The sequence below is a fragment of the Scaptodrosophila lebanonensis genome, unplaced genomic scaffold, assembly GCF_003285725.1.
Source record: "Scaptodrosophila lebanonensis strain 11010-0011.00,11010-0021.00 unplaced genomic scaffold, SlebRS2 tig00000092-arrow-pilon, whole genome shotgun sequence".
Classification (NCBI taxonomy): Eukaryota; Metazoa; Arthropoda; class Insecta; order Diptera; family Drosophilidae; genus Scaptodrosophila; species Scaptodrosophila lebanonensis.
Window position 1 is genome coordinate 3426939 of NW_022060566.1, and position 27240 is coordinate 3454178.

Below are 27240 nucleotides of genomic sequence, written 5' to 3' on the forward strand. Positions count from 1 at the left end.
CACACTGCGTCGGAAAGACCGAAATCCAAATGCGACTCGCCCTTGAATAACTTTTCAAATATGTACATACATACATAGTACTAATATACTTGTACGAGTAAAGTATGTTGCGGTCTTGATAAGCTTTTCGTAGCATTTTTTGTTTTTGCAGATAAGATAAGTCTCATGATCAATATGGGAGATCTGTTGTATATGTTTACTTATCCTAAAGATACCGGCCTGTCGAAAGTGCCAATTGGCCTGACTTGTATATTTTTTGGGGTTCAGTGATTAAATGATTTTTATAGCTTGCATTAAAGTGTTTTATGAAACTACAGGCAGGTACGTATTACGCGGTACTACAGTACAATGTGAGTAATACTCATAATTGGACCATCATATGGTAGTAGTTTAACAGTCCGTCCCATGCCTAGCACATCAAGCCATGAGCACGCGCTTCTTTTATTTCGTATACCTCCAGCATTAATCGGCCAATGAGCTGAACTTTTCTCACTCTTTATCGCAGAGGCACGTTCCGAAGACAGACATACATATGTACATAATTGTGGATTTCAATATAATAAATGTGTCGCAGGTCTATATAGAGGTGTCAGTCTTGCTTAGCTAACGACAACAGACTCTACTGTTCGGACAGAAATACATCTATGGATAATAAGGCTTATGTGGAAGATGATGAGAACGAGTTCGGTGAGTTGATCCTGCGTGGAAAAGTGTGTCTGCTTCGAAAGAAAATTCGGAATGAATTCGCGTGTGTTTAAATAGTTGGTATATCTTTTTTTCTTTCTAACTTTTGCGTATTGTGAACCGAAAAGGAAGTACAATAATGTTGTAAAGCCAATTGGTAATAAATGAACTGTTCATCTTAAGAATCAAAAAATATTTTTCACAAAATGAAAAATGATTATAAGCAATCAAGATTTACGATATTAAAAGCCAATAATAAACAAGAAAGAATGTGACAGTCGCTGCATCCAAAACGAATTATTATACAAAAGTGTTCTAAATAAGTATTTAATGGTATAAACTTAACTTCAATTTTTGTTTACAAGTAAACTATTATTCATTAATTTGGGCCCCATTTTCTTTTAAAATTTTTTTTAAATATTCAAAATATGTTGCAAAATCAGCATCTCTTATTCGTACAGCCTTTTCCAAGGCCATTCAGGGAAATTCCAGTACAAAGAACTTTTTTGTTTATCACGATATCGTAATCAGAGTTGGTAGAGATTTTTTTTAGAGCTTCACCATAATCGGAACTCTCATCAAATTGGTCTATTATCATGTAGCTGTCATAGAAAGGAGAGGCGCTAAAATCGAACCATAAATCCCTACGACTTTTATGTAATACTTATAGTATATTGTGGGAAAGCCTTTCGGTTGTAAAACAATGGGCGCGTTCACCAGGTTGTAGCGATTTGTGATTTGTGATCGATCATTACTGATTTCACTGTGACTTTTTGTCAGAAAATACTAAAATCACAATATTTGTATTAAACAGTCATCACAAGCGGTCACCAGATCAAAATCAACAATCGGCAAACATAAATAAAGAAATCACAAATCGCTACAACCTGGTGAACACGCTCAATGACGATTTATCACTTTATTTTGTGATGCATTTTTAGAAATTCATTATATTTTATTGAGCAAAGTTTTTGCAAGAACACTCTCTAACAGCTAACTAATTCCCTCGATGCAATGTATGGGACCAATTCCAATAACACCCCCAAACGTTGGTTTGTTTTTTGTCCACACTCCTGCTTGAATTAAAAGAGAGAGACAGATTTGCTTGAATTTGGTTTTGTTCTATTGTTGAGTTTTATTACCAAAATTACTTTTTATTCTTGGTATATATATATAGTATATATATGAATGTATATACTCGTATGTGTGTATAATATTTATGTTTATGGTATGTCTTATATATGCTCAACAATTTCATTTATAAATATTCCATATACATATGCATTTATATAATTATTATTTTTATTTTTATTATTATTGTTATTATTATTGAGTTCAATTCTCATGTATAGAGTGTGTGTACCTGTATGCTATTTTTATAATTTTTACTTTTTTGTTTTGTAAAAATTTCGCTTGGTTATTAGTTTTTCAATAATTGAGAATTGCTAAACCGAACCCGCTATTCCTGTGCTCTGAACTGTGTAGAGTATTCGTTTAGTTTGTGATGCTTATGGTGTTGGGAGGGGGGTGTGGCATGCGTTTTATTGGTAACTGGTAGTTTGTGGTAGTATTGAATAGTGTATTGCTAAGTTAGTTAATTAGCATTTGCTAGCTGCCTTAAAGCAGTGTCCTAGGTGGGTGTTTGCTTGCCGCAGGATGTAGTATATTTTGTTGGTTTTGGTTTAGTGGTGTGGGTCCCATATACTTAAATAACATCATCTTAGCTATATATATATATATATATATATACGTATATATGTATATATAGTTTAAATACGATCAATACATATTCGACTAAAAGGAATTTTCTTTGCTTGGTATACATTTAGAATAATTTGTTTTTTTTCTACACGAATCTCATGGATATAGTATTATGAAGCTGAACTTCTCCAAGGCGGCGATTTCGATTGGGGAATTTTGGGTTCGTTTCGTATATCTGATTGCCCAATTAAATGCATTTTATAATTTTCTAATGTAGCCCGAAACATGTGATTTTGAAATGCAATGAAATGGTGGAATTTGGAGAATTAAAATATCGTTAAAACATTTTTTGATGATCCAAAGAACTGTTCTTAAATAATCCGTTCTCTAGAAAGTTGAACATATTTTGAATATGTACTTTTAAATTTTCTACAAATTGTTCGTTCGGGCTTTTATAGTCTTCGTTTTGTTGTTGTTCCGAGTTAGTTCCAGGAGAAGTTCGGCTCTATAGGTATATTTTATGTATTGTATTTGTTGTAAGTCCTGCACACATTAATATTTATCTATATATTGTACCTTTATAAGGAGCTATTTGTGATCTTTGCCAACGAATTTGTTTTGCATATATTCGGCCAAAGTTTTGAAAGTGTGTGTGCGGTCACAAATGCAAATAATTTGCGCACAAATTTTTGTTATTTTCCAATTAGGTCTTGAAAAGTGAATCCCAAATCAGAATAGTGGATTATACTCGTGACATAGTTGTGAAATTTCGAAATATTTGGATGCAAATTATTTGCTTGTCTGACCATACCTTAAATATTGTGTTTGTCTGTGTATGTGAGAGAGTGTGTGTAAGTGTGTGATATGACAGAGTTCCAATTAATTCCTGCAAATATTGTGGGAACCCATTGTCTTTGGTATTAACTACTCATATTTGGCTGGCTATGAAATGGATTTGGACTTATTTCTCGAAAATCAGCTCGCCGGTTAGGAACGGATTGAGGTATGTCTGCGCATCGTAACCGGACACAGTTGCTGTGGTGGTGCGTCGTCGCGCCTGCGCATTGCTTCGCTTCTCCCCATGCGCATGATGACTTGACCTCTTCTCATCACTTGAGCTCAGGATCAGCGGTATGGGCATGGACGTGTAAAGTTGCATGGGCTGCTGAACTATGGTGCCGGCAGCGGGATTTAGTGGCGCATCCATATAGTTGTGTGGCACAATGGCTGTGGAGAACTGCTGCTGTTGCTGCTCTCCAAGTGGGTTTGGCGTGCTGGATGCGCCGAATACCGCTCCAGATACCAACTTCTTCTGATGGCTTTGAGCGGCGCCGGCGACAGAGGCATTGCTGCCCCTTAGACGATGACGTTTGTTGTGGCCACGATGCGTCTTACGTTTCAGATGCGCCATATTCCCGGAGCTGACAATGGGCGGCGATGTGTCCAGCATTAGGGGCACAGCGTTCATTAGAGTCGCCTCATTATTGTTGGCACGTGCTGGTGCTAGTGCTGGCGACTCGACGCGATAGCTGCTGTTCAACGGGGGCCCCAGTGGCTTATTGTAGGTGTCCGAGAGACGTGGAGGCGGGTGCGCCTGTATGATGGTGGCCGTGGCAAATATTTCCTGAAAACGATTGGTCGCGTCCAGGTGTTGCAGTTGTAGATGCTGTTTCTGTAGCAGGTGCTGGCGATGGTTCAGTAGGCGGTACTGGTCCAGGATGTGCTTATAGAACTGCTCTGCGGTGACTTCCGATGAGTTTAGGAGGCGTATAGCAATTTTTTCGGGTATCACAATTTTGTCTAAAGATATAGAAAAAATACAGTTATAACATAATATTCAACAAAATAATAATAAACAAAATTGAACTCAGGAACATTTAACTCTTGTATGTATATTTCGGATCCGTCTGCATTTGAAAAGACTATGAACGAAGGAATTGCTTTTATAATTTGGATTCAGTGTTAGGTTCTGCTTTAAAGCACATTTTTGTTCATAGCTACAAACTCAATAGAAAATATACTTTGTAATTCGAACATTTCTGAAATCTGGAATCTGTGGAGCAAAAAATAATGCCACAAGAAAGTTATTTCTCTATCTTGCTGCTGCTATAGCTATTCATTTTCAGTTAAACGTTCCATTTTCCTGTAACATGCCATAGAAAACGAAAATTTAAGCTACAGTTACTATAGAGCTGCCCAAATATTTTCCTTCATATGTTCTCCCCAATTAAATTCTCAAATATCACAAAATTCAGTCCAGAAATGCATCCGGAATTGTTTTCGTTTTATAGATTCAACTCTTAATTTTAGCATATAGCTTATAATTTTCAAAAATTACTGAATATTTTTTTATGATTTTTAAAATATATGGTCTTTATATTTTATAAAAATATTCTCAATATCTATGTCACAATTGTAGCAGAAAAACATTTTTTTCTTTGCAACAAATGATTTTAGCTCATTCGAAACATTAATTTTTAACAACATTTGAAATGCATTCTATTTGCTTGTTTTTCGCTGTAATTATTTTCTTTCACATAAATAAATTTATTTATTTATTTCTTCTTCACCGAACTGAAAAGTTTCTCGAAGAAATTCACTCATATTCAAAATAACGGAAAAGCGAACCGCGGAACGTTCAACTCTTCATCTGTATTTTTATACTCTGCACAGATTTTTGTCAATATCCTTCAACTGAGTCCAAAATATTATTTCGATTTGGAATATTCCTCGAATCACTGTCCTTTTTTATAACGGATGTCACGGATGTGAAAGTTGACAAATTTATACTTTTAATTGAAGATTAACTTATATATGTTATTTATATAATATTTATTTAATAGTTTTAGTAACTCCCAATAAACTTTGATATATTTCTAGAAATTTAGAATCAAATTTGTTCGCAAAAAGTAAATACCTGTCTTAGTAAGTTTTAGTTACAGTTCTACTGAGCGTTATTTGCATTATGTGGCAAAAAGAATAATAAATTAATGCGTTTGCAATGCCATACACCTCTATGTACACAAACACATATACATACACATATGTATATATGTATATATAGCATACTATATAGCCTCAGATACAGACACCGACGCCGTGGGCCAATGCATGTGTTTTGCGCCTGAAAATGCACGTGTATGCACGACACCCCATTGACCTAATTTCTGGGGTATGTAGTATATAGCAACAATAACAACAACAAAAACAACAACAACAATGGGGGCAAGAATAAGCTCCAACTTGACCCACACTGTCAGCACCAGCCCTAAAAGCAACCCAGCAACCCAACCCCAATTGGTAGCCGGCTAAACAAGAGTGTTGTTCCTTGCAGCCAGTCAGCCCACTTTTGATTGGCCCAGTTTTGATTTAACAGTCCAATGACCACAACAAAGGGTCCCCCTAAAGTAAAACCCCATTGAAAGTAAACTATCTGGAACTGGGGATTGGCTGACTGACTGACTGACTGACTGACTGACTGACTGTCCAACAGACCCAAACGACCTCTGGCTTTAGGCAGCAGCTGAGACAGATGTTGACTTACCGCAGTGATTGCCCTTCGTAACGAACGGTCGTATAGTTGGATCCCATATGAATATATAATATAGGGAGAGCATTATGGCAGCCAATGAGACGCAAAGCACATAGACGGCCACCGTTAAAATTCGGATGACCTTTCGATTATTCTGCTGCGGCTGATAACAGCGGCTTATTGTCTCCGTGGGCGGCAGTTTTACTTTTTCCTCCAGCGAATTGACTTTTGAATTCATTGTGATGCTTCCTCCGATTTTCCTTATCGTATATGTATACAAGTATATATGCGAGAGTATTGTTTTTGTTTTTTCTTTCTTTCTAGTATGTGGCAGTTGTTTTAGCTTCTTTAGTTTATGTTTCTCATCCAAAATTTTGATTGATATGTGCAGCAGTTGCGCCTCATTTGATTATAAATGTTTTTAAATCGAGATATAGTTTCTTTAACTTTAGTTTATTTACGAATAAATGCAATGCCCAAATGCACGTGTGTGTCTGTGTCTGTGTGTGTGTGTGTGTGTATGTGTGTGCGTGTTTGTAGATGTGTGAGAATTGTTTGTTTATTATTAAAGTGTTTGTTATTAATGGAGTAGTTTGTATTTTTGTGTTTTTATTTGAATTGTTGGTTGAAAAAAAGTAACGAATAGTTTTTTGAAAATAGGCGAGACGTTATCGTGCCACACGAAAATAGACACACAACACAGCACACCGCACGCACCACAACGCTAGAAAACTAGACACGGACTAGCCGAAAAGAGAACTCCCAACCGACACGTTGAGCGAATGCAACTGAAGTGATGCCACACAGTGGCACAGCCAGCCAGCCAGCCAGCCAGTCAGTCCAACAACAGCTGTCGTCAACAAATATATATGGATACAAATATATGTATATGTTTATATATAACGAACGAACAAACGAACGAACGACTAACCGACCTCCCGACTGCTCGACTGCTCGACCGACTGACGATGATGGCGCAGGAAAAGCATCGTTTGTGCAAACGTCTTGCCTTCGTGCGGCACTTCCGGTCGCATCGTTGCACGGCGTGGGTGTGGTCAGCGATCCTCAAAAACTGCACGCTGCAACATTTATTTATTTTCTTCTCTTTATTTCACATTTCCCTTTCCAAAAACAACAATCTGCCGCCTTGTTTCTTAGCAATTGGCACGCGCGCCGTACAAGAGTATTCTTCCAAAAAACAAAAACAATAACAAAAACAGTGCAGCAATTCGCTGTCAATCAGTGAGTCAGTCAGTCAGTTAGTCAGTTAGTCAGTCAGTCGTTTAGTCTCTTTTTGTTTCGTTTTCTGTGTCAAGTATAAGTGTTTCGCACACACCCGGCCGCCCGCCCACGTGTCGTATACGCGATTTTTATATTTTCATGCCTCCTTTATGGCTCCCCCGATTTACGCGCTAATTGTTAAACATTTGCTGAATGCACGCCAAAATTTATTTACAAAACAACAGTATCGCAATTCAACTTCCCTTCTACCCCCTCTCCCTCTACTACCTCTGATGATTATTCACTTTTAGTCAAACAATTATTTATTCAACAATAATTACGGCCTGCGTCCAATTTCTCTTCAGTTGGAGCTTCGTTTAACGGAAAAAGAGACTTCTTTTAATAAAAGCACGAATTGCTTTCATATTTCTATAAATAGCAGCTGTTTATTTAAATTCAACATATAGTATGAATCTATCTCATCTCATACTACCCTAGTTATATCCAAAGTATGAGAAAGCCGAGCTTATGTAACAGACATAGCAGAACCCCTATCATAGGTATATAGTATATGATCAGCATGTCTAGGCGACCGTCGGTAATGTCTGCCGTCCATCCATTCGACCTTTTGTCCATCTGTTCGATTGTATGAACATCGAGAACTTTTGTATTCCAACAATTAGGGACACCCCACTTGGTATGTATACTTTCCGTATTAATACGCAGAGCAAGTTTATTATAAACCATGTATAGCCTTATTATTTTATATAACTGCCATACGACCGATCGCTGCAAAAATCATCGGCATTTGGCATTTCTGAGTTTTCTATAGTGTTTTATGATATTTTGGAATTCCATTTAAGTCAGTTCACATAGATTTCCAGTAATTGTTAAAATGTTTCCTACAAAGTATTGCCTTGAGAAAGATGCATATTCGATAATAAGGCATAAGTACTCTTTTGCTCTCTTAAAGTTTGATAAAGTCATCAAATAAATTGAAATGTTATGTAAAACACATCTTAAGTGATTGTATAATATTAATGTTTTTATTTTAATTTTCTTTTAACTTTTTTATTTCAATATGACTTGATATTGATCTGAAAATAAATGTTAAAAAGGAGACTTAGGAGATAAAAAAAAAATCCACAAAAAAAAAGACACCAAAATGTAGTATTCTCTCTGGAATTCCCAATGAAGTCATATATTAAGTGAATATATAAATTTAATTAACTACTTAGTTAATGAATGACTTTCTCATAAACTTGAAAAGATTTTGTCGCATTTTCGAACAACAGCAACCATCTTAAGCAGTGGATTAGCTTTCCATAGACTATAAATCAGTAAGTCAAAACTCCAAGAACTGGATATTTTCCTAAAGCTAAGTAGCTGAGCGACATTTAGAAAATCTTTGTATGACGGACTTTATAAATATTTGGCTTCCAATCCAAGTATTGCTTTACGATTTTTACTTAGTTTACTGATTTCTAACGAAATTATGCTATTTATATACGAGTGAACTTTTTCTTATTCGAAAAAATTATACATTTTATTGAACGCAGATTTTCAAAATGTATTTAGCCAAAAAATATACGAGTACAAGTATTTTAGGGGCTTTGGAAAATAAATTTGTGATTGACTGACTTTCAAAGAATGTTTTAGAAATGAAATTTCAATTGCATTTCCTGTATTTAAATATTGTGTAAGAAGTTTAATAACAAATATAAAATCAATTTCACATTTTCACAAGCGAAAGAGCAAAATATTTGCAGATATGGATAATGGGAACAAATGCTATAGAGTGTTGGCAATAATTACAGCATATATGTATATAATACATAAGTAATTGGGAATTTGGAAGAACATTCTTCTTCTTCGCGTTTGTTGAAAAGCTGCAATTTGGCTTGTAAGTGGGGTTGTTGTGTTGGCTCGTATTTTCCAATTGGCAAAGACTCGGCTGGAGGCATTGCCAAGACAACCTTCGCAGGCGCATTCTACGAAGGACGTTCGCAAACAAAAAGGACAGAGAGACAGACAGAGAGATAGAACCAGCGACCTACTGAGTAACCGAACATTGACCATTTTGTTTTGCGGGTCAAACTTTCGCTGCACACTCGCACACTCGCATCCTTGTTATTATCCTTTACGTTACTGTTTATTTAATTTTACATTGTTTTCCAATTCGCATTCGGAATCGCATTCGGAATCGCTTCGGGCTTGCACTCGGCGGCCGTCGTTTCTGTTCAAAGCATGAAAGAAAAAGTGCAATGAGCATTCGTCCATTCGTCTGCTATATTCGTGTGTTCGTGTGTTGTTGTTGTTGTTGCTGTTGTTGTTGTTGTTGTTGTAATTGAGTTTACCGTTGTGGGGTTAATAAACTGCTACTGGGTCAGTAGGACAATAGAATAGAATGCAGTCAGTGAGTGTGCGCGCGACGAGTGACGACGAACGACGACCATTTGCAAAGGCAAGAGGAGGGAGGGAGATAGGGAGATAGAGCGGCTGAGGAAGCGAGGGAGGGAGGGAGGCAGGTTGGGAGAGCGGCCGAAGGGCCGAGTGCAGTTTTATGGATATGCGAGTATAGTTTTAGATTCTCTATGTACAAATATTCTGCATGCCTCCCTCCATATACATAACTATACGTATGTATGTATGTATGTATGTATGTATGTGCATCTATCTACTATATATGTATGTGCATACATAAGTATATGTATATGGGAGTATATTCAAGGGTGTGTGTGGGTGTGTGAGTGTCTGTGTGTTTGTGTATGTTGGCCAAAGGCTTAGGCTTAGTCTCATAGCATTGAAAATAAGTGAAGCGCCAAAGTGTGGCAACAAAAATCCATATTCATCAGCCCCGACAACTTGGGAACTTACTTGCCAAGAAAAGTAGGCCAAACTTTTGGAGGGGGGAAAACTACACACACACACACACTGCTAATAAAAAAAGTAAAGTAAAACTTTGGTAATAAGTAAACGAACTTGTCGCCACCATCGCTGCCAAGAAAATTGATGAAAATTAACTCAGACTGTTTTTGTTTTGCTCGCCAATTTGCCAACTGCCAGCAGCCATTTCATTATCCTTATTTATTTAAGCCCACTTTCGTTTCGTCCTCATCATAAATGATTGCTCTGCGATACTAGAGGCTCCTCGGTTACCAACAACATCTATCTTATACCCTAAAATCAAAACGAAATGGATCCAAGGTTTCAATATTATTTTGCTTGGTGTTCGTCTTAATAGCAAGTGACTAATTTCGGCTAACTAGCTTATACCTCAACGTGATTTTTCCAATAGAAATTAATAGAACCACTCTTCCATTCTTTTACGTTTATTTTATATTATTTACAGATTTAGGGAAAACATGATTTTGGAATCATGTAGCGATCTGAATATAAATAAATATTTTGGCAGCACTCTCATTATATGTATATAGAATATGTGGTCAGATAGATATGCCTTGACGTACATAGGACTATACTAAACAATTTTGTTGCATATAGTATCTTGAGACGCAGCACTCTATTTATATTTAGATTATTCCAAAAATCATCGCAGATGCATGATTTAAATTACGAATAAAATACATGCAGTATTAAATGTGTGTACCCTTATAAAAAATGTTAAGCTTTCACGTTATGGCCATGGATCTGAATACACAGAAAAATAACACATTAATTTTTTTTAAAAAAAAGAAAAGAATATTTCTGAAAACATACAATTGTTTTGGCTGCCGTCCATCTCTCTCTTTCTCTAGAGAATTAATAGATAAATAGATAGCTATCATAGATGTTTAAAAAAATTGAAGTATGTATGTATGTATGTATGTATGTTCCCTATAGTCTCTTTAACCCCTCAACCGATTTTATTCAAATTCTGTGGCAATATTCAAAATATTCCCGTGGATGTGAAGTTTTATGGCGCTTGAATGAACAGAAATTAAAGAATTTTGGGGTTTTTCCTATACTATAAGTTTTTTATGTTTTTCCTTCCAATTTTTTTCTGTTTCAATATGAAAATAGTTAATTCAATTTACAGTGGACCAATTGATCAATAACAATATACATAAAAACAATCAAGTATGTACTATATATATAAAATAAAATTATGCATGCAAAAGCATTAAGTCCAAGTTAGGTTGAGATCGGAAGGCGTCCTGAAGCTAACATTTTTAGTATGCTTGTCTTAGATAGATAACTATATATATATATGTACATAGTTTAACAGATAGATATATATTCCATGATAGGAATAAGATTACTTTTGGTATCACAAATTCCATGAATGGGAAGAATTGCAGGCAAGTGCTGTAATTGAAACGATTTTCAGTGCTTGTCTTAGATAGAAAGCTTTATACACCTATATAGCTATATAGTTAAATTGCTAGATAAGCCTTGGCAGAGAATATGATCTCTTTTGGTTTCAGAATAGGGGAATGCTGTTTAGGAATGTAGAGCGTATGGTAACCACCCCACATTCCATTGCCCATCAATGGGAAGAATTGCAGGCAAGTGTTGTATTTGAAAGAGTTTGCAGTGCTTGTCTTACCTTGCCTCTTGGTTAGCCAAAGGCTGGCGGCTTCTTTAGACCTTTGAACACTGGGGGCATGCGTGAGTCCCAGAAGAACACATGATAGATGGAGAGAAAGAAGCCGAGACTGCAGAGCCCGCACAGATAGATGACAATGACAAAGTAGCGTGCGAAGCGTTCCGTAAATGTTGGCTCCGCGAACACAATCTCCTCGAGTTGCGGCGATTTGGGGACATACGAGATGGTGGTGCGTCTGGGGGCAACACCACTGAATCGCACACCTATGGGCGCTGCCTTGGGACTGTCGGGTTCATCGCCTTTAACATTCGATTCGATGATATTAACGATTTTGACCAAATTTGCAACTGCTGCAGTGTTGCCTTCTGGCTGCTGTGTTGTTGCCGTTTCAGTTGTTGCTGTGTTCGCTGTGGTGGCGGTTGCTGTGGTGCCTGAGCTGTCAGACATGTCTGCACACTACGCGCTTGCACCGCTGTGGCGCCTCGTTGTGTGGCGTGCCACTTACTGATTTGATATGCGACTCAAACTGACGATTAAATCAAAATCGCGGCGCGCTTTCTCACTGCAAACGTCTAATCGGCACGAGCTCGATGACGCAAAGTAACAAAGTAACAAACGGACGGACAGAGAGAAGAGACGGATGGATGGATGGATGGATGGATGGATGGATGGATAGATGGAAGGAAGGACAGATAGGCAGATAATGAAATTTCGACGCAGCTTTGGGCCATTGATGGACAAACTCTGCGATTTAGTGAAACGTAAATAGGCGGATTAATTTTGTGCGTGGCTGTCAGGTTTGTTTTTCTCTCTGTTTTCATATCAACATGACGCGAGCGTTCGTCATTGGATTGGGTTTTCGCTGCGGCAGCTATATTTAATCCCACTGGCAAAAAGGAATTGACAAGTAATAGATCAGATGGTCGGCAATAGCGAATGCCAGACCCCTTCCCCCTCCACCTAGGCATACGAACAGGCAATCACACTTTAGATTAAAAACGTTGTGCTAGAGATGTGCGAGATTGCGTGCGTGAGCGTGCGTGAAATATTTGCTGTAAGTACAACTTCTGGATTTCACAATGTGCGACCAATTTGGAAAACAAACAAATTTAACAATTGTGTTCTATTGACAACTACTTACATATATGATATAGTGAGCCGAGACATGGCTATAATTATCTTAAGAGGTGCTGGTACTTACATATATTAGTATTTGTTTCAATCTCTCCTATGGTAGCTATATCATATGGTTAACCGATTTTGATTCAACTTCAAAATATTATAAAACACTTTCAAAAAATCAGAAATACCAGATTTCTCGCAAATATTTTCATTAAAAAATTAGAGAGATTTAATTTCTGCAACGATCATTGCTATGGCAGATATATGATTCATCGATTTTGATGAAACTTCAGAATAATATGGAGCACTATATGAAGCCCCTTAATAATAGTTTTGACTGAGGTATCTTTATAAACAAAAGAGTTATCCTTAAAAGAGTGATTTCTGCAGCGATAAATTCTTTCATTGTTTTTTAATATGGATATATGGCTTGTTATAAACTTGCCATGCATATGGATGAGACAAGTCTACATTTGTTGCTAGTCACCAGCACTCACGACAAACAATTAAAAGCTACTCAATGACAATAATATTAAGCTCCAATTCTTGTTAAATTTCAAATCTTCAGAGCGTCTAGTGTGGATAAAATAATCAAAAAATTTCTGAAAAAACCGGAACGCAAAACTTTAAAGAATGTTTTGTGAATGTGCGTGATCGCGACGATGATTACAGTCACGCGCACAGCTCTGCTATGTACGTATCAAAAAGGAGTGGGGCGGGGATACAGTGCGTATACGCGATATCTGTATGTATATACTTGCACACTCACCCAATTGTTTGTTGTTGCAGTTGAGCTGATCTGAATCTGATTTGGTGACGGTTTTAGCCAATTTGGTGCGTATGCTTGAAGACGGGCAATGGGGGCATGCGTGAGTCCCAAATGAAGAAATAGTAGACGGCTAGGGATAGACCCATGCCGCTAACACCGCCCATATAGAGCATTAGGGTGAGTAGACGAAACGTCTTCGACTCGAAAAAGTCGTCGGATTTTGGCACTTGTATCTCCTCATCCTTCACCTGATTCACCACACTGGCGAGATTCGATAGGCCGGACATAATGAGGATAGCGCACGATATTAGGCAAATGTTGAGTAAAGAAATTGAGCGTCGCTGGGCGCTTCTTCTATAGGTTTTCGAATCCAAAGGCGTACTAAAAGGTATTTCGCCTAAGAATTTGCGACAACGCTAAACGAGGCCCCGTCAGTGGTGCTTAGAAAGGCAACGTCTTTTTTTTCCCATTTTTTCCCCTCCCCGCATTCTTTCCTGCCCATCGTCTTTTTCTGCGGTTGTAGTTGTTTCGGTTTTGGTTTTCATTTTCGTTTTCAATTTTCATTCATTGCTTTGGGTTCTTTCTGCACTCGCTCGCTCTACCCTCCAAATAGCTGCGGAGAGTATTTCATTTCAGTTCTTCAATTTGTTCCACTCATAGGCGTATTCGAATTTTAAGTTAAACAAATAATTGTTTTTAAAAAAATATAAATAAATAATAATAATATATAAATAAATTTTAAGTTTGAAAAATATGTAAATTGATTTTATAAATAAAAATAAATAAAACCATTGCACTAAAATTATTACATTTTATCAATAAAAATTGTTATTTATTTATTTAGAATCATAAAAAATCATAGAAAAGTATTCAAAACGTAATCAAAAAAATAAATGAAATGAAATAAAATTTGATAGCAAAAAATTTAAGCGCAAAAACGATAACAAATATAAAAAGATTAAGTTAAGAAATTTAAATACTGCATTTTGAACATAATTTAATTCAGTTAAATGCTGTAAAAAAGCACAAGCTTGTCCTTTCTCGGATTTAGGGGAACCTGTGAAGGGGATCCAAAATGAAAACCCCGCTTCACTTTCCTTAAAACTCTAGTCTTATATACTAATATGAAATTCGTATTATCTAAGGTCCTGCTTTATTTTCTCATATTTTAACAAACTGGATACCAAGCTTTGTTGTGCTAGCTCTTATAGATTTCAAGACCTTTCATACTGCATTACTTCTTTTATTTTCTTATTGGCGGACAACAGTCAAGCCTTATAAAGAGTATTCAATAGTCGTGGTTTAAGCTACACCTACACTCAAAACTATTGTAGCTTCTGCTATTGTTTTTTTGCTTTAACCCAGGCAATTACATTTTCGCCCTATTTCCAATTATTGCTTTTGAAGTGCAAGCGAAATGCATTTACGACCCCTTAAACCCCTTACCCACTACCTCTTGAAAAAGGCGTGTGCGGTCAAATAGACTTACTAGCACTAATAGGATTCGACCTGAAGCCAAGATGGCTCCCATCACTTGCCAATTGGCAAGAAACTTGTCTCGCACACATTTAATGATAGTTATTGAAATAAAAACTAGTATACCCTTTTGCTTTTTGGATATAAATAAATGTACATTTTTTCTATAAGAAAAAAGTGTAGACATATTTTCAAAATAGAACCTTTGTTTGGTGTAGGGTATAGCGGAGTCGAACTGCTTCTGGATTGTTAGCTATTTGCCTTGTTTTAAGAGTACGGCCCAACAGCCATTGTCAAATCCAATTAGGCAGCCATACGCGTACTGCCCCACCGTCCCACTAAATGTATTCAGAGTGCGTTGTTTGAGGCCCTCGCAAAAATACGAGTAACAACCAATGGCGCAGCCAGCAGAGGGGCTTACGTCTGTAACACTATTAATTAACAAGCCATCGAAAATTCTTGAAAGCGTTACGGTTTTCTGAAGTTTTAGAAACGTTCAGCAATGTTTTTTCAATATTTTGTGTGAAATGTTTACACATGAGGGAATTTTTTTTTTTGAAAATTTGCTATTGGGTTAATTGTTCCTATACTAATAATAATTCTGTTATTCGTAATGCAAATTTTTAGAGAACTGTAACGAAACATTCTATCAGAGCTATTTAATAATTATATTAAAAGATTTACGCACTTAACTTTTATAAAGTTCCTTTCTATATAAGAAAACACACTCAAATTATTCTGCCATACTTTTGAAAAGTCGTTCAATAAGTTACGCGAACTTCCAATGATATACATATTTTGATGGAATCGTTAATGAAGTTATATTCTACATTTGAAAGCACGCATTTAACGAGTCCGAGTAAGGTATATTCCTCCAAATACCTTTTAACTTAAATCTTCGAAGCCCCATTTAATCTTGTATTTTGTAAGATGCTACTATTCAAGGCTCATGAAATAATTTTCTAATAGGACAGATCTTAAATAAAGCAACAATAAAAAAACAAGGATATCATAATGTTTGATTCTACATTTGAAATCACGCACTTAACGATTTCAAGAAGTTTGAACCCAATTTCATGTTATTCGGAATGTTGTGATTCAATTGCGAATGAAGTTCGATTCTACATTTGAAATCACGCTCCTTTGGTTTATTTAAGTTCGGTTTTACTTATGAAATCACACAAAAATTATTCTGCCACACTTTTGAAAAGTAGTTCGCGAACTTGCAACGGTATTATTTTTATTTATTTTTATTTTTTTATTTATTTATTTTTTTTTTTTTTTGAAAGGTGAGCCTTTTCGCGGTTAGAAAAGTGTTTTCTCAAAGCTATGTATAGTTCCCTTCTCGACCTTTTTTTTTGGAAAACACAATTCTCAGATAAATATTTTAGTATTCAATTCAATTTGGTTTGTGCCCCTCTTGGAACGCTTGTGGCAATCACAAGAACATACGACCTTAGTGGTAACTGCAATAACAACCACCTCTAGAGTGTATAGCAACATATTTTGTACTTACCTTGACATTTTACTGGAACTCATGAATCTTCTGGACCGGATGCCCACCAATCGATACCGGAAACTTTAAATGTATTTCGGGCATGTGGGAGTTAAAGAATAGTAGATAGTAGAGGGCCAGGACCATGCCCAGACCACTAATGCCGCCCAAATAGAGCATTATGGATATCCAGCGAAACATTTTGCTCTCAAAGAACGTGGCCGGCGCTGATTCATCGGACTCCTTTGGCACATCGCCGGGCATTGTGGGTTTCGTCCCACTCGCACCACTCGTCATTGTGGAATTGTTGAATTGTGTCTCGGTTTGAACATTTTGTCGCGCTTTATAAAGGCTCGGAATTATGCAAATTTTATAATGATTGATAGCCATTGATTAGCCATCAGTATTTAAAGCCCTTCAATCCCATTCTATGTTATCTAGTTGCAGTTAAAAAAGTCAAGACGCCGGAACAGTCGTCGCATAGCTTCGAACAGGCCATTAGTCTGGCTGGCGTTGGATGGTTCCACTATAAGCTGCTCCTCATCTGCGGCCTGTGCTTCATGTCCGTCATGGTGGAGATAATGGGCGTTAGTCTGATAATGCCGCTGGTTAAGTGCGATCTCAAGCCGACCATAACGGAGCAGGGTGTGCTGGCATCGGCGGGATTTATGGGCGTCGTCCTAAGCTCACATGCCATGGGCTTTCTGGCCGACACCTGGGGTCGTACGAAGACGCTACGCTATGGTCTCGGTTTGGCCGCCATCAGCTCGATTGTCTCTGGCTTCTCAGTTAACATCTGGATGCTGATTGTGTTGCGCTTCTTTGTCGGTTTCTTCATCTCCGGCGGCCAGGCGTGTGTCTTCAGTCTGTGCGGGGAGTTTCATGGCAGCGTTTCGCGGGTCCGTCATGTTACACTTCTCTCCGGCTTTCTCTGCTTGGCCGTGATGTTTGCCCCCTGTAAGTATAAATAAATGCCAAGAAAATGTAGCTTAAAAGCATTAAGGTGTGTTCAGACGTGCAATTAATTTGCCCACAACTTTGTGTTATTCTAGCAGAGTAGACTTGGAAAAATAAATCATCAGGTAGTAGCCTCTGTTTTCATGGTTTGAGCTTTTATTGGTTTCATTGAAATAAATTTGACAAAATTGCGTGGAAATTATTTGCCAGTCTGAACACACCTTAATACTTTTATTCTAGATAAATGAATGTATGAACGTATTTGAATATTTTGGAACCCAATATGCACTCAAACAAGTGATGTTCTGGCTTGAATAGAGTACTGAATTTTATAAATATACTATAAAGCAATAAAAAGTTCATTCTGTAGTTCGTCTATTACTTTAAAAGCAATTTCTCGTTCAGTGCTAGCAGATTCCTCAACTCAGTCTCCTATTTTTGGTCAGAATTATAAAAACATTTATTATTAGGAGATCTTGAGAAAGACAGTGAGAAGCAGAAGTAAGAGAACGGATGAGAATGAGTAAGAACGGGTACTGAAAAATATAAGAAGAGAACTGAGAGAGGAGACTGAATGCCAGATTGCCAGAAAAAAAATTAACTCTAAAGGCATTCTTTTTAATCCAACGTATGCCTTCGATTCCCATTTATCTAGAATTAGAAGTTCTTCAAATATACAATACATTTTTGAACCCATTATAATATATGGGACATACACAGTCTTTTTAAAAAAAAGTGAAGAGCAAACTAAAAACATTGTTCATAGCTTTCCCAATTGCCCCCCTTTTAGTAACTGATATAATTTTTAATTTCCCTCCATCTCCATTTCCATTTCCCAGCCATGGCCATTGGCATTCTGCCGCTGCGCATCGAGACGATAGTACTGGGAATGCGTTTCAGTTCGTGGCGTGTGCTGCTCATCGCTGATGTCTCCATTATTATATTGTCGGTAATTGGTCTTTGTCTGCTGCCGGAGACGCCGAAATATCAATTGGTGCAGGGGAATGGGGAGGGTGCTCTCGAAACTATGCGTACGATATTTGCCCAAAACACGGGCCGTCCCAAATCTGAGTTTCCCGTCCAGTTGCTAACTGTGGAGGACAGCGGATCGAGTTTGTCGAGCATAAATGGCGTCTGTGATGCCTTCAGGCTGGTGTGGCAACAGACCGTGCCAATCTTTTATCGCTCACGCGTCTTCCATACCCTTAACCTCTGCATTATCCAGTTCTTTGTCTATGGCATAGCGCAGGGCATCTTCATGTGGTTCCCCACCATACTCAATGAACTGAATGGCAATAGTGAGGGCAGCTCGCATCTCTGCACCGTTCTCCAGGCCGTGGACAGCACCAGTGCCAGCAATTGTGAAGATGTCGACCTAACCACGTACTACACAATGATCATCATTGGAGCCGCCTTTACGGTCGTCTACGTGATCTTTGCCTACACCATTGACTACGTGGGAAAGCGTAATTTAGTGCGTAAGTAGACCCCAACTACTAATTAACTCATTAACTAAATGAACTCAAAATGGATTAGTGGTTCGCTCGTTGGATCGGCCTACTTTTTTCATACATATAGTAGTACTCGTAGTCTTTGAAAAATATGATTACAGAGGAAAAAATCAAGCATATTATGCTTGAATCGATGCCCAACTGTGGAACTGGACTGAAATTCTTACTCTAAGTGCGTTTAGAAAAATATGTTTACTAGAAAGAATGCGTGACATAGGTACATACCTACATACATATATGATCAGCATGATGACATCTGCCCGCCTGTTCGACTGTATGAACTTCGAGAACTTTTGAACTGTATTAGCCAGGGACAGCAAACATGTCTTATCCATCAAGCCTTATTACGTCTCAATGTGTTATATAGCTGCCCTACGAAAGATCGCTTTAAGACCCAGTCTGAGTTCCAAAAACTTCTTTGTTGATCTCGAAAGGATAACTAAAATTTGTATTCGTGTTTTTTTTTAATTCCTTGTGTGATTAAAATCAGTTGACTTATAGTATGCTATATAGCGGTCATTGAAAGAATAAGTATAAAAACTTTGGTCTTTATTAAGATATTTATAAAGCACAGCTTTCTTTGAGGGTCTTTCACATTTTATGAAAAATTCTATTAAAAGCAACTAAAGGACGATTTCAACTCAATTAAATTAGTTTTGAAAATCAACGAACTCTATTTGCTTTTTCCACATATTACAACTCATTGTAGGTTAAACGTTTTTACATTTTCATTTGAAACGGACCAGTTTCCGATTCTAAGGAAATGTGTTAAATATCATTTATTTAACAATTAAATTTCATATGAACATACTTAAATAGTTTCAAAGTTATATTTCATATTAAATTGATATTAATTTACATATTTCTCAGTAATTTGGTTCGCACTTACGACCATTAGCCTGCTGGCTCTGCAATGGATCAATCAAATGGCCCTAGTGGTGATTGCTGTTACCATAATTATGGCGATTGGAAACTGTGGCGGGCTGATCGGCACAATCGCCATCGAGTTCTATCCGACCTCGATCAATGCGATGAGCATGAGCTTCATTATGATGGTGGGTCGTCTGGGGGCCGTTGTGGGCAGCAACGTCTTGGGTCGTCTGCTCTTCAGCAGCTGTGAAGTTGTCTTCTGGACCCTATTTGGCATATCCGTGCTAATTATAGTTATGGGCTGGTTCATGCCCGACAAGCGTCGCCCAAAGTTCTAGTGTACGAGTATTGTAGTCTAGTAGTTAAAAAGTAGCACTCTTTTTCGCACTCAAGCCGCTTACAAATGAGGAGAAAAGCAAATGAACAAACTGAAGAAGATCTATCATGTCTTCATCCCTACTTATTTGCATTTAGAATAGATCGAGCTAATATTTATGTGTATTTTTGTTGACACCTCTGTTTTGGTCGCACACTGGCTTCGATGCCACATAGTGTGTTGGTCTTTAATTTAGTTACGAAATTTGTTATACTATTAAGTTTTCCATTAACTTATGTTATTGTAATGTCAATTTTTGTTTTATGTTTTAAAGTAATTATCTGATCTAAATATATTTTTACATTGTAAGAAAATGTATAAACTTGAGCTGAGCATTTTAATTTCTTCTTTCGCATACTTTATGTTTTAGATAATGGCTATTATTTGCTTTATAGAATTGTCCTATCTGGGTGTAATTGTAAAAAATATTTAAATCCAAAATCCAGCTACTCTATTACCTGTTTTATTTTGTTTACAAGTAGCTTGATCTAAAAGTATATACATTGTATAAACTATTATTTGCCTTAAGCTTAACATTTTAATTTCTTCGCATCCTTTTTTTGTAATCTTTTAGATAATGGTTAGAATTTGCTGTAGAATTGGCCTATCTGGGTGTAATTGTAAAAAATATTTAAATCCAAAATCCAGCTATTCTCTTACCTGCTTTATTTCGTTTACAAGTAGCTTGATCTAAAAGTATATACATTGTATGAACTATTTTTTGCCTTAAGCTTAACATTTTAATTTCTTCACATACTTTATTTTGTAATCTTTTAGATAATGGCTATTATTTGCTGTATAATTGGCCTATCTAAGTGTAATTGTAAAAAATAATCAAACCCAAAATCCAGGTGTTCTCTTACCTGCTTTATTTCGTTTAGCTTGATCTGAAAATATATACATTATAAGAAAATGTATAAACTTTGTGGCTTAAGCTACAAGTCTTGATTTCTTCACATGCTTTATTTCGTAATGTTTTAGTTAAGAAGAAGGCTGAAGAATTGACCAATATTTAAATCCAAAATTCAGCTAGTCTCCTGCTTTATTTCGTTTAGCTTGAAGTAGTATTCTATTTGGAGGTTCGCGCGTTTTGTGCGTGCTCGAGACCAGTGTGCTTTTATGCGAGACATTTTAGGTAGCAGGTAGGCCAGGTACAGGCACCGGCACCGGCACAGGCACAGTTACAGATACAGGTATGAGGTATCAGGTGATGGTGACTCCATTAAAATTCCTAGCATTGACAGTGGCGCAGGGCATTATGTGGTGCTGCTACCTCTGTTGCATTCACAATTTGTGTTTGCTGTGCTGTCTCTGCTCAGCCACCGCAAATCATAAATACACATAAATATGTAACACACATCTCGATGTCAGTTCGAGTCTAGTCTCTCAGTCTCAGTCTCAGAGTCGGAGTCGGAGTCAGTCCCCAGACTATGGCTTGTGCCCGTTCGTTTCCATTGAGTGCCTAACTGACTGACTGACTGTCTGACTGTCTGACAGAATGTGTTCTACTTATGCGATATGTGTATGGAATATGGCGTTAAAAGATAATAACTTCGGGCAACTGCCTGCTACCCATATACTTGTATGTACGTATGTACATATTTGGGCTGCTTGGGCTGATGATTGGCGATGAGTCTGTGGGGGATCAGACTAAAGACTTTTAGTAACTGCATAATTAACTGCCGATGGACAAAGATAGTTTAACTTAATGCCCAACTCTTTAAGCTGCTTTTAGCTCAGTCAGTGGAGAGTAGGAATATGAAGTACTCGTATATACCACAATTAGTAAAATCTGTGCGACAGGCGGATATACTTGAAGTCAAGAAATAAAAGATACAGATACAGATACAGAACAGAATCAAATGAGCGCAATAGAACAGCAAGTAGAAGCAGCAACAGCAGCAGCATAGCAGCTGTAAAAGCAACACAAAAACTAGACCAAACCAAAACAAAGCAAGCCATTTTATAGACATGGCTAGCTGCAAAAATAGTCAAATAGTCAACTTAGCCAAATTGGCTGCTCAACTGACCATCGCTTGCAATCCAAAAGAACCAGCGAGCCAGCAAATTCTGCGTTCAGAAATTAAAATGACAGCTTCGCCTTTGTCTGCAGCAGCAGCAACAACAGCAACAACAGCAACAACAACAACAACAACTGCAACAGTACCAACAATAACAACAATAAGCCGTGCTGATACGACAGGCAAAGTGTGCCGTTCTTGGCCACATCGCAATGCCAATCAGAGAAGCAGACAATAATTTACACGCCAAGTTTCAAAAAGGAATAAAAGAGCACAAAGCAACAATTGCACAAACACTCATGTGCACAATAATATGGACACTTGAACACAATTGAAAATTTGCAAACACTAGCCTACACAGTCTGGTACGAATTGAGATGAAATGACTCTTCAGTTTATTTCTCTACATTGAAGTCATTGAGGATTCCGATTGTTATTAAAATCAAAGATTATATCTTTGGATAATTTTTGTTCTCAAAAGATCCAAGACCTAAAAGCCATTCTATCTTTCTGGGCTTAAATTGGAGCAGTTTTTGCTTCTCTTGTCTCCCAAGTAAGTATTCCCCAATATATTCAAAACAGTGATGATAGTAAAATTGTTTTAAATCGATTTGAATTAAAATTTGTGAAATAAATGCAACTCCATTATTTTTCAGAGACTTCTTATAGTATTTCTCTTCTATTTAAACATTATGAACAAACATAACTTTAGACTTAATTGCGATTTCTGCCTATTTTTTTGTACATGACTGTGCACACGTATATACTGTATCCAATATTTATACATATATATATATATTGTATATATACACTGACAAACAGGGAATCAAATTCAGACATTGATGTTGCAGCTAATGCTGAGACTGAGGACTGCGACTGCGGCTGCGCTGCAGCTGTTGATGATTATGCCACATTCATGAGTCGCGTGGAATGGGAATGTGCAGTGGGCCACTGCTGCCTCGTTTGCCACATTGCCGCAACCACCGCCACCGCCACTGCTACAACCACAGAGAAGGCGGTCTTCAACCTCCTCGTAAAAACAATGCCCTGCACTGCTAGCTTGCCACTGTTCTGATAAAACCTAGGCAGTACTAGCATCTTCAGACCATATAAATTATCCAAAAAGTGAGAATAAAAGGTAATATAATGGAGAGTTTAGATCATACTCCATTGTTATGATAATATTTACCATCTGCACTCAAGTTATATATGATCTCAAAAAACAATAATAATGAGAAAAAACGTATAATTTGGGGAATATTTTCTCAATTTAAACCTTAAAATTGAGAATATAAATATTGAGGGAACATAAATATGATTATGTCTACAATTTGCTCCCAAATTATGCCATTAAGAATCAAAACTATTAGGAAAAGGTAAATAGGATTTGAAGATCATATCAATTCTCAAGAAAAGTAACGAATCATAATTATTGGTATATTGTAGAAATGGTTATTTTAAAAATGGTATAACATTTAAAGAATAGAATAAAGAAATTGAAGATCACATAAATTGACAAACAAGTATGGCAAATACAAGTATAAGCATGTCTACGAAAATGTATAACTTCCTTTACAATTTACAATTCGGGAAAAAACCACAAACTTGTGCCTCGGGTTGCTCTAGCCCTTATACTTTCCGAGATAATTGCGTTCATACAGACGGACACACAAAAAAATATCGACATACTGATTCAAAAACCATTTATTTTATGGGATCTTTCCCCCCTCCCTTCTGTATTGTACATACATTCGCGAAAGTCTAGTATGCCCCTTTACACGGTGGGTAAAGGGTATAAAGAGTGTTAAAAACAAAATTTAACTTTACGAAAATCTGTGTACGCCTTTGTTGTAATAATGTGTTTGCCTTAAATCTGGTATTTTATACGAATATTTCTCGTTTCTCGAAGGGTATCAGAGACATCCAGACATGGCTCAGGCAACAATGTTGCTTAAGCGGCCCACGTCTGGCTAATGAAGCGTATGATGCCCGGTGAGTAAAACGTTATTTAATCGCAAGGCTCAATGTCTCCCCAGTGTCTGCAAGACGCATACGCACATGCATTTCCACAAACACACTTATATACTTGTATATATATATAAATATATATGTATATATATATATATATATATATATATATATATATATATATATATATATATATATATATATATATATATATATATATATATATTATATATATATATATATATATCTATATATATATATATATATATATATATATGTGTGTGTGTTGTGTCAAGTTAATGCTGCAGAACCACGACAACCGACTACGACAGGTGCAACAGATGAAAGCCACAAGAATGCAATGCAAAAAAAAGAAAGAAAAGAAAACAAGAAAGAAAGAAAAGCACAATTGTGAAGTCCACGGCCAATCAATTCTAAGAAACAGAAACGCCGTCTATGTCTCGGCAGCGTCGACGTTGATGTTCTTCTTATGCCCTACGCTGAAAACTGTAGGGAGTGTATGTTTGCAAGACCCAAAAGGAAAGAATAGTATACAGCCATGAAAAGGAATGTCGATTCTTTGTGTATTTCAATCTCGCCCACACATTTTTAAATAAAAGAATGTTAGACAACCATAAGAGAGAATAGAAACCCGCTTGCCTACCAGTATTTTCTCATACTTTAAAATTTACCACTGAACCGGTTTTTTGACATTTACGGATGTTACTACAAGTATATGCCAATACAGATTGTGACAGATCGTTCCAATTTACAGCTGTCATAAAAACTACATAATTTTGCAAAGATTTTAGAAATTGAAATACGAATATGTACATTACTTTGAGGATGAACAGAAAATAAAAAGTAATCCCCTGTCCAATTTAACAATCAGCCAGTATAAACACAGCCAGGATATTGGATTTTCTATATAATAAATACTTTCTACAGAAGTGTAAATAAAGTTATTTAAAAAAATATTTAAGTAGCTTCTTAGCTTGTTGCATACAAAGATATTACATCGTTCCATGGATAAAGTATTTCCAAATATTAAGGATGAATACATTTCCAAATAAATGTTGATGTACACCGATATAATATGAGGAGACCTATGTAAAACTCGTATATATAGTACTATATATAGTATGTATTATAGCTGTCAAAAAAACAATACAATTTGCTTATTAACCCTTCGGCTGGGTGTAGACCGATTCCAATTAGATAGTTGTTCCAATGACTGGGTCTGGGCACTTGTTTTAGTTTCTTCAGTTCTTCTAGAAGTTTTTTCGATCATTGAACGAAATGGTATGGCAGACGTGTGACATTTGAACAACTCCACAGTCAAAAGATCTGACAACTATTGAGCTCTTGGCCCAAAAAAAAAAAATAATTAGGATATCTGTCAATCTCTATATATATAAAACAGTTTGTCCTGACTGGCTGACTGATTGGCAATCAACGCACAGGTCACAAGATCCCTCCTACAGTGAAAATTCGAACTCCAAAGGGGGAAAATGGGCTCCAACGTTTGTATGAAAAATCTCCAATTTTCATTCGATGAACTTCAAAGTTAGTTTGTATACTCTCATAAAGAATACAAGAAAAACTGTATACTTGTATATACATATGTATGTGTGTTTTTATAGCGATTCATGAGGATGGAAAAATATAGGTAGAGGGTATATAGTTTCGGTGCAGACGAGGATAGCTTCTTAACACGCTGTTGTTGTTGATCTTACCACAATTTTACGGCAAACAGACGGACGGCGCAGCAAAGAATCTTTGAGGCAACAGCAACAACAACAACAACGACAACAACAGCAGCCGCCACATAAACAGAAAAGAATGTGAAGAAATGCAAAATACAAACACCACGAACCACTTTCCAAATGCATTCATGATGTTTACCGTTTAAATGCGCCCAGTTGCTGTTAAGTGTGCAAAAGAGAGGTGACCGCTTGGTTGAGAAAAGCGGAGAAAAGCGCATAGTAGACGACGACAACAACAACAACAGCAGCAGCAGCAGCAGCAGCGGCAGCAGCAGCAACAGCAACAACAACAATGACGACGAAGCACAGCAACAGCAGCAGCTGCAGCTGCAGCAGTAACTATAATTTACCTACTCACTTAAAGCTGACCAACTAAAAAGGCGAAATGCACACATGCAAGCTTTTATGTGTGTGTGTGTGTGTTTGTGTGTTGGTGTGCAGCAGCAGACCGCAACAGCAGCAGCAGCAGCAGCGGCAACCGCGAACAAGTCAATATGTTTAATTGCTTTTAAGTAGATTTTAGCGCTGCTTCAATACGCTTTTTATTTCAATCTACTTATTTTATATTTTCGTTTTGAAACTTTAATTCCCAAATTCAAATTCAAGTTCAAGTGCTCAATGGAGCTCAGTTCCAGTTCAGCCAGTTTAATTTTCTAGCCAGCTAATGGGGATATTAACATATTTCCAATACACAATCGGACATGTTATCTTTATTTATTAATTATGTATATACTATACTACTCTTACATCTACTCTATATACTCAAAGGTTCTTGTAGGAAGTTTTGCCTTGGCTGCTGAGGCCTTACATTATTTACATATGTACAAGTAAATTAAAAACATAATTCGTATACCAACCAACCGCCAAAACATTGACTTAATCTTGAAGTTTTAAAACTGAGTTTTTACCATTAAAGCTCTCTTACTCTAGGACACACACATTTCATTATTAGGTACACTTTAAAAATGACTGAAATTATTATTTCTTATTAAAGATTTTAAAATTAAATATTTAATGTTAAATGTTTTATAGCTATAGGGAGCTGAAGGCCATATAAGCTTAAATTTAAATAATAATTTAAATAAATAAATAATAACGATATGAGAAAATTTAAGTAAAGGTTAGTGTTCTGTCTTATCACTGGGATTATCTGATTTCTGGACACCATGTAAGTCTAAATTAACAAACACACCAGCCAGTACAAAGAACGGCTCATACACCA

At 36.8% G+C, this 27240-nt stretch overlaps 5 protein-coding genes across 5 annotated transcripts; 1 reads left to right on the forward strand and 4 right to left on the reverse strand.

Moving 5' to 3' along the window:
* The first annotated feature begins 644 nt into the window (after positions 1 to 644).
* Positions 645 to 20303, forward strand: LOC115627385 (synaptic vesicle 2-related protein). The gene is made up of 4 exons (XM_030523038.1): positions 645 to 687; positions 16991 to 17506; positions 18346 to 18984; positions 19888 to 20303. Exons 1-4 carry the CDS (start codon positions 645 to 647, stop codon positions 20223 to 20225), a joined length of 1536 nt encoding a protein of 511 aa, XP_030378898.1. The 3' UTR covers positions 20226 to 20303.
* On the reverse strand, positions 1785 to 6155 carry LOC115627197. The gene is made up of 2 exons (XM_030522811.1): positions 5930 to 6155; positions 1785 to 4185 (listed from the first exon to the last, which is right to left on the reverse strand). Exons 1-2 carry the CDS (start codon positions 6153 to 6155, stop codon positions 3347 to 3349), a joined length of 1065 nt encoding a protein of 354 aa, XP_030378671.1. The 3' UTR covers positions 1785 to 3346.
* Positions 4047 to 13948, reverse strand: LOC115627095. Its single transcript, XM_030522648.1, has 2 exons — positions 13579 to 13948; positions 4047 to 4185 (listed from the first exon to the last, which is right to left on the reverse strand). The coding sequence occupies exon 1, from the start codon at positions 13863 to 13865 to the stop codon at positions 13632 to 13634; it is 234 nt and encodes a 77-aa protein (XP_030378508.1). The 5' UTR covers positions 13866 to 13948; the 3' UTR covers positions 4047 to 4185; positions 13579 to 13631.
* Positions 4073 to 16846, reverse strand: LOC115627348. Its single transcript, XM_030522996.1, has 2 exons — positions 16571 to 16846; positions 4073 to 4185 (listed from the first exon to the last, which is right to left on the reverse strand). Exon 1 carries the CDS (start codon positions 16844 to 16846, stop codon positions 16580 to 16582), a length of 267 nt encoding a protein of 88 aa, XP_030378856.1. The 3' UTR covers positions 4073 to 4185; positions 16571 to 16579.
* On the reverse strand, positions 11700 to 12134 carry LOC115627347. The gene has a single exon (XM_030522994.1). The coding sequence runs from the start codon at positions 12132 to 12134 to the stop codon at positions 11700 to 11702; it is 435 nt and encodes a 144-aa protein (XP_030378854.1).
* Positions 20304 to 27240: the final 6937 nt, after the last annotated feature.